Below are 13261 nucleotides of genomic sequence, written 5' to 3'. Positions count from 1 at the left end.
CTCCTGATCCAAATCGCTGTTCTGTTCTTCTAGCTTGTTGAAATGTTAAGCTGAGGCCTTCCATTGCAGGTGGATGGCATGGACCTCAGAGATGCAAGCCATGAACAAGCTGTGGAAGCCATTCGGAAAGCAGGCAACCCTGTAGTATTTATGGTACAGAGCATTATAAACAAACCAAGGGTAAGCGAACACAAAGGGCAAGGTAGGCATACTGAAATGGTGCTCAACTTGGAGTCTAATGTAGCAAGGACCAAGTTGTCTGCATGTGCACCTACCAGTTTTTGAAGTCTCAGAAGGTGTTTATAAAAGGTTTCCTTTTCTGTATTGAAACAGTGAGCTGCCCTGCAAATCTCTTCTACTGTATATATGAAGTCTTCAAAATATGTGAAAGAATTAAGTTGTCACCATGTCAAGTTGATATCTTGCTAGTGTTCATTCTGATTTCAAAAAAAATAAATTACTGAAAGGAATAGAATGTGATATGTAGATTAAACATATTTTTTAGTCTATTTTTAGTCATTTTTAGTTGAGTCTCTTGGAAGCTATAAAGACTTCATTTTTTCCCCTCAATTTATACTTTAGCTAGAATCTCCTACCTATGCAGTCACAACATCAGATGTTTAATGTATTTGTGTATTCCACTGGATACCAAATTCTCATAGACTACATTCTCCTTATGTCCATATAATTTCATAGTTCTTTTTCAGATATAATCAGAATGCAGGTCATCACAGATCCTTGGAGACAGAAACCTACCAGCCCATTTAACCCTTCTGCTATCATTGTTAAAACAGTTTAAACATTTATTTAAGAACCAGTCATGGTGTTTTGTTCCTGCAATCCCAGCTGTCCAGAGGCCGAGACAGGAAGATTTCAAATTTGATGCTACTGGTAGTACCTAGCAATGAAATAAAGATGAAAATAAATTTTAAGAATGTATGAGTGTATCACTGGCTATTATGGCTAGAAAGGATACAAACTGCAACTTAGCATATTTGATATGCCCTAATGATGCTATAGGTGAACATTTTGCTGATAGTTCAATGTTTTGGATTCCTCCTTTATGTCTCACTGAAAAGTCTCTTCATATACAGTAGTTATTAAGAAATTTGTTCCACATACACCAATACTGTTATTCAGAGACATCTATGTACCCTCAGAGTGGAGTTTTCTTAATACTAATTTCCCAAGATTCCTCGTGCTCCTGAAGCTCCATGAGATGCTGCTTTTGGAATATAAAATTTGTGCACCTGTTCCCCTGACCTCTGTTCGCTGGCAGGTCTAGGGTTGCTTGGCTTTGAAAGAAAAGTGTTTATAGTACATGTAAGGGCAGTAAAGCCAGGCATCATGTGAAACTTAAAATATGGGGTGTTATATGCAAAATACATTGAACTTTAACCTGTAAAATTAAGAATTTCTGATATTAATACTGAAATGATGGAAGGAAAGTGGCAGGTACCCTGTGAGATCAGTGAGATGAACGAAATGAGCCTTCTGGACTCCCGATTATAGAGCCCAGGTTCGTGTTACTGGTCCATCTCCTTATTGTCGACAGGTGTGGCTCTGGTTTGGGGTTCACAGTGTGAAATGGATGGAGTGGTTCTTAATATAAGCAGTTCTCTTCACATCTGCAGTTCTTAACCATTCAGTTGTTTATTGTTAGGTAATAATTATCCATTCAGATAGAAAATCTGCCAAATGATAGGGCTGCCTCATGCTGCATTCTTTGCAAATGCTATTCAGTTTGTTTAAATAACTACAAATCTTCATACATTTGTTAACATTTGTTGTGTTAAACATAGACACAGCATGGTAATATTGTAAATGGCTGTTTAAGTTGAGTTACAGCCATTTTTTGTGTGGGAGGGTTTATTCTCTTTTTTTGTTTTATTTTAATTTCTAACTCATATCATTTAGGATAATATTATAAACTGCTGAATAGTGATTCTTAATATTACTTTGAACACTTAAACTACAAACATTTCTTTCAATGCCAATCACATTTTCTAATGAGCTGGAAAGATATTGTCTCATACACCTGGAAAATATTCCTATTTTTTTTTATTTGAGGCATAATGACACCTAATTTTATAGCAATTATTCCAGGATAAATCTCGCTTAGAAATGACATGTTTAGTCAAGTTAGACACATTTTGCTTTGGGAAACTAGAATTAATTTTGCATTTAAAATGAGGTATTCTTTGTTAGTGGTGATTTACTTCCAAATGGAAGTAATCAGGCCTCTGGTTAGCTAAAGGAAAAACACCACCAATGTACTTACCAAAGAATCCCCGTGAGACAAAGTTTTCTTTGTGAGAAGAAGATAAAGCTTCTGGAAAATCTTACACAGTTGAGAAGGCAGTCTGTCTGTCTCTCTGTTCTTTGTCTATTCAGGGATGAGAACTTACAGTTTTAGTGTCCCCTCAGTTATAATGTTTCTTCCTTTGATTGTCCTAAGGACTTGATTTTTTTTTTAAAGAAAGGATCAGTTTCATAACTGTTCCTATTGATAGAAGTGACCTACCATCCCATGTACACTGCCCCTCCTCTGGACCTCCTACTATGCAGACAGTGCCAAATTGAAATCATGTAAAGTCCAAAGAAAAATGAAAACTAGAAAAATCTCAGAATCCCATCTCTTGTCATCATGGTTCTGTTTTCGTTGTTCTACGTAGTTACAAAGGACACACAGGCCCTGGATCTGCCGTGCATGATCACCAGAAATAACCTCTTCCCACATGAGTAGGCCTGTGGTGTTTTCCACTGCCCAGTCATTTCTTCCATCTCACTAAGTGGTCATGTTTCTTGGCACTTGTAATCCCCTCTTGAGGAAAGCAGGAGTTGACATTTTAAACTGAAAAGCAGGGAGGAAGTTGAGAGGAGCAGAAATGTCATTGTACCCATATCTTTTCCTGCCTTGCCTCTTGGGAAGAAACATTGCAGGAAGCACAGATTGAAAGGGTGATGTGTCATAAGCATTGCCGCTGGCACCGGAGGACAGTGTCTCCAGCGTGCTCTCCCATGCAGGGTAGAGTCACGTGACCAGCCCCTCCACTCCACGCCCGGCAATAGGGCTTGTGCAGAGAGAGTAACACAAACATTTAATTGGAGCCAACATGAATTTTAAATGTCTGCAATTTTCTTTGAAAGATACAGTCAATAGAAGGAAAAGATAGCGAGTATGAAAGGAAGGATTTATTGTGCTAAGGAAATTACTTTTTTTTTTTTAAATATGAACGTGCTAAATTCTATTTGGCTGACTTCCTGTCTTTAACGTATATTCAGCTTTAACAGTCCTAGCTAGGGGCTTACTACAGGCAAGTCACAAAAATCTAGAAGAAACACTCTAAACATAGACTTTAAATATTATCCAAAGCGTAAATTCTTCAGTAATGTGGGAGATGTCAGAGTTTTTCTTTCCTCTTTTTAAAATATGAATCTCTGTCAAATCTCCACAAAAAGTAGAATACACTATGTAGTGGTTCATTTTCGTTTTCATCTTTTAAAGTTTAAAAATGTGATTGTTCTAAATCAGCATCTACTGGCTGGTCAGAGCGCAGTTTCCTTAATGGGGGACAATGTAAAGAAGTGAAGGTTACTGACAGGCTAGCAGGTAAGTGCTCACTGTGCGTTCTACACAGACTGTTGAGAAGTAATGTCATTCACGGCTAAAAGTAAATGGAAAACATGTTCTGGCTTTCCTTCTGAAACAAGAGTATTGATGCTCAGGAATCAGAAGCTAGTGTGCGACAAGGGAAGAACACAAGCATTTCACTCCACAATAGAGAAAATGGAAGAAACGTGAGTCAGCTTGATGGTCCGGTTCTCTTTATGGAGTGATTAGATTGGGCTGTAGGCTTGGGTCGTTAGAAACAAACCATTAGGAACTGTTTAAGAAGAACATGCTTTGACTACTCAGGCAGACTTTGGTTTCTCATAGGCAGCTCTCTAAGCCAGTGAGTACTTTGGTCCTGAGATTGGGTTGTTTTAAATACATTTCTTGTGCCTTCAGCCCATCTTCTGTTTCCTTTTAGAAATCCCCTTTGCCTTCCTTGCCGCACAACCTTTACCCTAAGTACAGCTTCAGCAGCACTAACCCATTTGCTGACTCTCTGCAGCTCACCACTGACAAGGTTGGATAACGTCCATTGTCTTGTCCTTGCCTTTGCAAATGTTTGCTGTTGGTATTATTTATGCTGTTGTCCCAGCTCACTGTTTATTACATGTAGTCAGAAGAACAAAGACAAACCACTGTGTCTTCTGAGTGGGCATGCAGGTCCTTTCCAAGTACTTTGTCCTGCCAGAGAATATTAGGTTTTTTTTTTTTTTCACTTGAAATTTAAAAGCAGAGTCCAGTGTTTTTCTGCATTTTAGTGTGGTTTAATTTTTTAATGTTTAAATTTTTGTTGCAATTTGTATAAACTACTTTTTATATATAATTTCCTTAACATCTTCTGACATGAACAAAATGATCATAGAAGCTCTGCAAATAATTGTGTGTGTGTGTCTGTCTGTGTGTATGTATCTGTGTGTATCTGTGTGTGAGTGTGTGTGTGTGTACATGACAAAACTCCCTGAATATTCATAAAGTAAGTCTGTATGAATGCCAGATCAGAAAATGTAAATGCTTGTCAGTCATACTTGGGTATTCTCATATTCTAATGAAATCATAAAAGCAAATTTGAAACAAAGATTTATATAAAAATTTCTTTTATACCACAATTCAGTAATAGAAAGGGAGAAGCTGTCAAAATTTTCTTTTAGAAACCACTTTATGACTATTCATTGGATTTTCCATGTTACTGTGTCATGGATGAGAGAAGATGCTGTACCTGAAGGGCTATGTTTTCTATTGCTATAGGAGCTACAACATTCAAGTACTCTCGTCTTCCCTTGTTCCCCCACTGACCCTTTTGCTCCCATACCATTGAAGGTTTGTCTCCATGGGACATTTTTAAAGTGGGTGTGTTTTTGTGTGACGTGCATGTTCATTTTCCCTGACTCTGCACACAGGCTGGGGCTGATTGCCACTGCATTTTTGTTTTTTGCCAACGAAGTTAAGTGACCTTTGTAAAATATATATATATTTGTTAACAAATTTCAAGAATTGTCAGTAACAAGCCATTATTTTGTCAATAACAAACATTATTTTGATATAGGCAAATAGAAGACTCAATTGTCCCTCCAGGAAGAAGGCAAATATTAGTTCTATGATTAGTCAGTTAGATTGGAGTACAGTTTTGGTGTGTAGTCACAGTGTGAAAGTATTGTGCCTGTAATCCTGAAGAGGTTTTGAGATTAGCAGAATTTTTTTTCTTCATTATTCAGTAAAATAACAAAAAAGGTAGAAAGGACTATAAAATATACATCTATCAATCTGAATTAATTTATGTTAGCCAAATAATACTTTTTGATAATACAGAGAAGTGATTTTTTTTTAACCAGAAAGCTTCATAAGTGCATATCTTGTCATCTTTACTGTGATGTCTGAATTTTGGTTGGATCTAGTGAAGTTTCTGGTATGCTTGTACATTTTCATTTGTATATTATTTGAGAGATTTATAGTATAGCATTCTGGAAGAGAGCAGAGATTTCATGGCACTTGTAACTTTTTATTTGTTTGGCCAATGATGTGTAAACGGAACATTGTCAGTACAGCAGATTCTGTGCCTGAAAATCATTTACCCCTGAATCTGTCAGCCAGCCCTGTGCCTTGCTAGTAAACTATGTGCATTTTGAATTAGCAAAAGGATCTTCTTTAGTGCATGAAGTTCTAGTGTTGATATATTTCACGGCATTCTTAGCACCAGCTAATCAATCCTGATCCCTGATGTCCCTGATCCTGAGACACAGGTACTGTCTTAACTGTGGAAACTGGAGAAGACAGCAAGGCTTAATACAAACTGCAGTGTTGTAAGAACTGAACAGAAACATGGCCAGCAAGGTGGCTTAGTGACTGAAGGTGCCTGCCACCAAGACCAGTGGCTGCATCTCAGCCCCTGGAAATCATCTGGTGGAAGAAGCAGCTCTGGCAAGCTCTTTCTGTACTCCACATGCACTCTGCGGCATGTGCACTCACCCACACTATCACCCTAAATAAGTAAAAGTAACAGAAAAGAACTACAGAGAAAGAAGTCTAGCACCTGATTTTAAACAAGATTTTCCCTTCCTTGGCCTTAGTTCTTCATCTGTAAACTTAATGTAATAAACTGGAGAACTTAAGAGTTTATAGTTCTTTCAAATTCTAACCTGCTGCCACATAGTAACTCATCTAAGAATCTGATTATACCAAATCGTGTTTTGAAATAGTACCAGTAGTCCTAAGTGACAGCAGGCATGTCACATATGGCTTTGTATAAAGGATCCATTGTGAGCTACTATGGCAATAAAAGGTTGAAGGTGATCTAAAATCCAAACCCAACACATCTGAGTCTGGCTCTTTGTTAACAAGCAGGCTGTCCTGAGAAAACAGCCTGTGTGTGTAGTGCTAATTTTGGATTCAAGTAGCAACGAAGAATTGTTCATGTGGGACTAGGTGTGCGACTCAGTAGAATACTTACCTAGTATATGTAGGATCCTGGGTTCAGTCCCCAGATCCACAAAAAAAGAGGAGTCTTCATGTGGAGTCTTATTGTCAAGTGTTGATACTGTTATTATTACATTTATTTATTTTGTGGGTATGGATATGTGGGAGTGCACATGTAAGAGCTATGTCATGGATATGGAGGTCATAAGTCAGCTTGTGGCAATCAGTTCTTTCCTTTTACTGTATGAACCAGGTATTGAACTCAGGCCTTTGGGCTTTTCCCAAGTGCCTTTACCTACTCAGCCATCTCAATGGCTCCTACTAATAAGTTTTAAGAGATGTGTTCATTGTTAATTTGCTTTCTATTGATTTGTTTATTTTTTGACAGACTTGAATGACCTATAAAGTCTTACACATATCCTTACTTTTTTTTTCCCCCAAACAGGGAAATTTGAACAATTTTCTCTCTTAGGTCATTTAAGCCTTCAAATTGAATTATTCATTGTATGCATTAGCCAATAACAATTTAATGAATTGTGTTCTGATACCTGAATCCTGTCTAACATTTCTTATATGCACACGTAAGCTTTCTGTTATTTGGAGAACATTTTAGAGCTGGCCTTTGGTTTTGGAATTATATTCTTATTTGTTTTCCTTTAAGTTCTCATGAGATTGCACATGCCCACTGAATTCTTCTTGTTCCCACAGGCACCCAGCCAGTCAGAATCAGAGTCAGAGAAGGCTCCATTGTGTGATGTTCCTCCCTCCTCCCCTGCAGTGTTCTCAGAAATGGGGAATGATTGTGCAGAACCATCTGCAATCACAGTCTCAGAAGATGTAGACAAAGAGGATGAGTTTGGTTACAGCTGGAGTAAGTTGTCTGTTTGTGATGCTCTTAATTGTAAGAAGTATTAAAATAGCTCTGGGTTTGTTTTGTATGAACAAATATTTCAGCTTTAATAATGTATACTGCAGTTGTATGTGGGAAAACTACTGTTTATTTTCCTTGAATCCAGCATGCATTCCTGAGGCATGACATCACATTCTTCCTTTACATTAAATGCACATTTCTCATAAAGCCCTCTTACTTCTCATATGAGAATTACAGCAGTCAAGAGGACCTCTCAGAATCCAGTACTGAATCAACTCTCTTGAACAACCACTGCCCATTACAGGCCTTAGATTCCTCCTTGTAGCATCTGATTGACATAGTATTATGCCCTGAGTTCCTGGTGCTTGGGGTACTAGAATGGTAACATTATAATTATTAAGATCAACTCTTTGGGCATCTGGGAAGTGGTCTCAAGTTTTGAATGCAGGTCTCTCAGGCTACTAATATTATATTAGGTAGCATGTGTGGAATGCTGACACAGTGCCCCATCTCAGAATTGAGCCAGAAGTCATGAATGTGTCATCAAGTTTTAAAGTTTCATTTAAAAAAATTGTTTTAGATTTATTTGACTGCATGTATGTGTATGCACCACATATGTTGCTGGAGCCCTGGGTGATCCTAAGAGGGCCTCAGATCCTCTGGGACTGGAGTTAGGGGTAGGTGCCGGGAACTGAACATGGGTTCTTCGAAAGAGCAACAAATGCTCTTAACATGGAGCCATCTCTCCAGCACTCAAAAAGCTGTATTTTAAAAACCTAATTATTTGCTTTAAGAAGTATGCAGTATACATACTTTAGAAAGCATAGAATGTGAAAGTTACCCTGGTTAATTGTGAAAGGGTTTCAGAGATGTTTATTTAACCAGTGTAGGAACGAATCAACATAAGTGTAGGTCACTAGCCCTGTAGGACTTTTCTAAGAGATGACTTGTCAAATGTGATCACTTAATCACAATTATCTGATCTTACAGGTAGTTTGTTTCTGAAATCAGGTACCACAAAACATAATGGCTTAAAATCAGAACTTATGGCTACTCCTGTGGGATGATTGACTTGCTCACTGAGGCCAGGCCCCTAAGATAACTCACTGTCATAGGCAACAGGGCTGGGCTTATCGGGTGACACTGGCATGAGCTTTTGCTTTGGGCACCTACATGGGGCCATACCCTCTCAGACTGAAGTGGGTAGACAAACTTGAACAAGAGATCTGGTATCATGTAGTCAGGGCAGATTGCTTAAAGCTGGGACTCGCAGATTGACTTGGTCTGGCCTGATGGCTCTGTACACCAGGGAAGCCCACTGTCTTCCTTCTGAGTAGTTGCCCAGCATGATGGTACAGGTTTTCTTCTGTTGGAGAAGATTCCACTGTCCATAAACAAATGTATTCTGGGTACTTTAGCTCTGTTCTCCTCTCCAAGTGATCGATTGATTTCTCTGGTTTAATCATAGTCTTCTGAGAGTTTATAAATTTGAATCACTTCTCTTGGACTCAGTGCCACCAAGGTGAACTGGTTAGTCTGACATTATGCTATGTACACCCTCAATACGACAAAATCTCCCTGAGGTTAGTTATTCTGGGAAAACAAACCTAGGCAGCCAGTCTGTCTAACTTTTAACTGCCAAGAAATCATTTTTAAGCAAATAATATCCCTTAAGATAAATCTAAGTAAGTTTTTGTAGTAAAGCATTTGGCTGTCAATTAACTATAAATGCATTTGTTGTTGCCTGTAGAAAATATCCAAGAGCGTTATGGAACCCTGACTGGCCAGCTCCACATGATTGAACTGGAGAAAGGTCATAGCGGTTTGGGTTTAAGTCTTGCTGGAAACAAAGACCGAACCAGAATGAGTGTGTTTATAGTGGGGATTGATCCCACTGGAGCAGCGGGAAGAGACGGACGACTGCAGATTGCAGATGAGCTTCTAGAGGTAGGTGCTGGTAGACAGTTTTGAATTTGCTCTTGGCTTCATCAACACAGTTTTCAGAAAGTTGCCCAGACACTGTGGAGTGACTAACAAAACCATCCATTGCCTAATAAAATTGATGCAGTGCAGCAAATTTGGCTCTGCACCAAATCTCTACAACATAGTTTGTATCCCATTAACTCACATTAAAGGTCATGACTCTGCAGCACCAGAAACAGTTTTTGCCCCAAGATAGTAATAAAAATCACACTTCAAAAACATTTTTGTGTGTGTGCTTTGTTTTTATTAGGAGTTTTTGAAATGCCAAATGACCAAGCATTCCTCAGTAATGATGCTGACCCAGTAGACATTCTGGAGGTTGAATCCCTAATGAAATAAGTATTGGGGGTGAGGTGAGATGAGGCCAAGGCTAATGCAAGCAGTAACTAAGCCTGCCCAAACAAAATAGTTCTACAGACCATACTTTATAGTGTTTAGACTTGGCGTTTCCCTTGCCTCCTGATGCAGGATCAGCGTGACTTCACACTGCCTCGGTGCTCGTCCACTTATTTGTGGTTCTCTGCTGTCTAGACTAGCTCTGGTCGCAGTGCCTCAATGACTGGACACCTGGGCAGGCAGATTCATTTCTCTAGAGTGTTGAGCTGCTTACATACAGTCTGCTGCTGTGCCCTGAGCCTCCCTGGCATGAATTTAAATTCCCTGTTTCCCAAGACACGCTTCTTAAGACCAATTGAGAGATGTGACAGTGGGCTTACCCAGGTGGTCTTTGCAAGCCGCAGAACCCTTGTCTGTCAGGAAGTGCACTGTCTTCTCTCCTCCTTTGGTCAACATGTTTCTACAAATTGCCCAGGGATATCAGAGTTCATATGTGTCCCTTTAATGATATCTTTAAACATGAGATCTTCTGTATTCATCATCCAAATTTTGGTTTGCATTCTGGAGAGTAAAAATTTGTATAATATGATAAAGAGAGCAATTCACTTTTTATTACCTAGACAAGATGATAAAAGCTAAAGTGATGAAGAGATTTAGGTTCAACTAATGATACTTATTCCTCGTAGATCAATGGCCAAATATTATATGGCAGAAGTCATCAGAATGCTTCATCAATCATTAAATGTGCTCCATCTAAAGTAAAAATTATTTTTATCAGGTGAGCTTTTTTGTTTGTTTGTTTTGTTTGCCAAATACTTAGTATTTTACCTCTGAATTATTTTCATATACATACATACATACACACATACACATATATGTTAAGCTGGGATCTAAGACTTTGGGGTTAGAGAATTTGTTCCTAATAATCTTTATGACTCTTCAAAATAAAGAATGGGAATGATATCATAATATGATGGACTGATGCATTCTTACGTTGTTTTAGAAATGAAGATGCAGTTAACCAGATGGCTGTATGTCCTGGAAATGCAGCAGACCCTCTGTCTTCTCTCTCAGAAGGTTCTCAAAATAAGGAGGTATCTGTAATATGTGTGTTTGACTAGGAAGATTTGATTGGTACACCTCATTAATTTAGCTAACCATCATAGAACATTACAGGGATTCAAAGATAAGCTGTGATCATAATGTTCAGATTGCTACCACCAAACAGCATAGGACTTTTGTAAAGGCACCTGAAGAGCCTGCCTACGCAGCAGTAAGAGGGAAAGAGTGGTCTGTCCTGCTCTGGAGAGACACTATGGAGAAGTTACATGTGAAGAATATGGTGGGGGATTAGAGGACAGAAGTGCTGTGGATAGAATACATAGGCTAAGGAAGAGCACACGCTCCATGACTACCTAACCTGAAAATTGCCAACAGCATTAAGGAATGGTATGAGGGAAGTGATGTGGAGTGCAGGAAAGGGTCATTGAAAAAGGAGATGTGCTCAGACCTTGAGAACCACTGGAAGACCATCCATTTAAACTCCCATCATCATGAAAGTTCTGTTTTAAATGGGTGAGGGACCTGCAAGCTGCCAGAGAAAGGAACTATGAGAGACTAGAAGGAAACCCAGTTTAACACAACTTAGCTGGGCTGGTTCAAACTTCTGGGGTCTGACCCCAGCCAGTATATTTTAGACATATTTAAGTACAGTGCAATTTTGGGGAAAAAAATGTCTTGATAATAGTTATCTCAGCCCCATGTACAAAATAAAGCTTAAATGTGACTCCATCAAAACTCTTGCAAAATTCTTGTGACTTCTACCATGACGTGGGTTTTATAGCTCACCTCAAGGGCCTAGGATCTGGTGTAGCCTTGGACCAAGATAGCATAGAGGTCACCGGGCTATAAAGTACATGCGACATCTTCCTTAAGGATGGGTTCTGTTGAATGAGAAGTAATACTCAAGATAAAGGTGTAGCGGGAGAAGAATTTGGGATAAACAATAGTCTGGAGGGGGCGTGGGATTCAGCTTTGGGCAGGCCCTACAGACAGCACAGATTACAAGGCTATTATCAACATCCACTCTCAGCTTTCTGGGCATAAAATAGGCATACAGCTACCTTCCATGGAAGAGACAAGTCTGCATGCTTAGCATTCCTGGTTTCCCAACATTCCTTATCTGTGAGCATGAGGACCATGTGCCCTCCACATAAATGAGTGATAGTTATATTTTCAAAATCTTACTATTAGGCATCTCAGGGCAGAGAGATGAAGTTCAAAGAATTACAAAAACAGAAGCAATTCAGGAGAAAATACAATGAAGACCCATAGTACAGGGAAGAAGAGGCCACATCAGAGGTTTTAGACCCACTCCAGTAATACTCATGCCCACACAAATGACTCGTTGAGAAAAGAGTTGGGAAATTTTCATTTAATAGACATTTCTTGAATAGTTGGATGATTTGGGTCAAGAATGAAACGGTGATTAAAACTGAAGGAAGTACAAGGCTTTCTTCCATGTATACTGGACTTCACTAACTGTGAACCTTCGAAGGAGGAGCTGACATTTTCATAACCATCCCACGGGCTACCTCAGGCTTTCTGTTGGGGAGTGGTGTACGTTTGCGGACTGCTTGAGCTGTGGCTTTTTCGGCTTGCATCATTGACCAGGCTGCTAAAGTGTACATTCAGATATGTGGTGTGGAGTTCAGAGACAACTCCCCACAGAGCATATTGCATTTGTTGGCCCTGGGGACTGAAAATGCGGGCTTACAAAGAACATTGCAAGAGAAGAGAGCAAGGGGCAGACTGTGAGATGTGAACCCTAAGGAAGAAGGTAAAAATGAAATTACGAAGGGGGAAAGAGCCAGTAGGCCCTTGTGCAGGAGGAGAACAAAGTGGATCCCATAGCCGGAGGTGCGGCAGGGAAGGCCAAGAACAGTAGCGAGAGAGGCCCCTTGAATCGACAGCTGGGTGATGATAGGAAAGCAAATGACACAAAGAAAGAGAACAGCAGCTTGAGGGTCACAGAGAATTACGTGTGGGCGGTGGTTTTTGTTTGAATTGAGAAATCTTCGGATTTGTGTCTACGAACAATAAAAGAAGATGACAGGGACAGAAGAGCTTAGAATTAGAGGGACCATGGGGTGAAGCAGTGGTGAGGGCAGGATTCATTGCTCCTTCAGGTTTGAGCAGGAGGCTTATCCACGTATAAGATGGGTAAAGAAATGATAGTCTTCTTCAGGCTGCTTCCTCATAGGACCTAAGTTAGGTAAGTTATAAAGTTACAGCTGGCAAACGTGTATTTTCATACTGCACCAACTATGCCCCTTAAATATTGTAGCTTAATGGTTTTTAAACTATTTAATAATTTCTGAATACCTATTACAACTTGTGGAGAAAGAAGAATGCATGGCACCCTTTCAGTCAGAGAGCAGGCTGCTGCTGGGCTCCATTATGGAGTAAACCCAAGCAAACACCCAAGCCATCTGAGTGTGCTGTGCTCCAAAAACAATTCCTGTCCAGTTACACCTCCCAAGCAT

The 13261-nt window shown here is 39.5% G+C and overlaps 1 protein-coding gene across 17 annotated transcripts in view; it reads left to right on the top strand.

Annotated features, from left to right (window-relative positions):
* Positions 1 to 13261, top strand: part of Mpdz (multiple PDZ domain crumbs cell polarity complex component) — a 162332-nt gene that overhangs the window by 123820 nt on the left and 25251 nt on the right. For 8 of the 17 annotated variants that reach the window (XM_037202689.1, XM_037202680.1, XM_037202686.1 and 5 more), the window contains 7 exons: positions 70 to 180; positions 4035 to 4133; positions 4862 to 4933; positions 7235 to 7397; positions 9148 to 9344; positions 10403 to 10494; positions 10720 to 10810. In XM_037202689.1, coding sequence (XP_037058584.1) covers positions 70 to 180; positions 4035 to 4133; positions 4862 to 4933; positions 7235 to 7397; positions 9148 to 9344; positions 10403 to 10494; positions 10720 to 10810 — 825 coding nt within the window. The remainder of the gene's footprint in view (positions 1 to 69; positions 181 to 4034; positions 4134 to 4861; positions 4934 to 7234; positions 7398 to 9147; positions 9345 to 10402; positions 10495 to 10719; positions 10811 to 13261) is intronic. The other 9 variants (XM_037202687.1, XM_037202685.1, XM_037202690.1 and 6 more) reach the window with 3 other exon arrangements.

This window comes from Peromyscus leucopus, chromosome 2 (assembly GCF_004664715.2).
Source record: "Peromyscus leucopus breed LL Stock chromosome 2, UCI_PerLeu_2.1, whole genome shotgun sequence".
NCBI classification, from domain to species: Eukaryota; Metazoa; Chordata; class Mammalia; order Rodentia; family Cricetidae; genus Peromyscus; species Peromyscus leucopus.
Note: the sequence above shows the minus strand (reverse complement) of the source record. Positions and strands in the feature narration are given on the sequence as shown.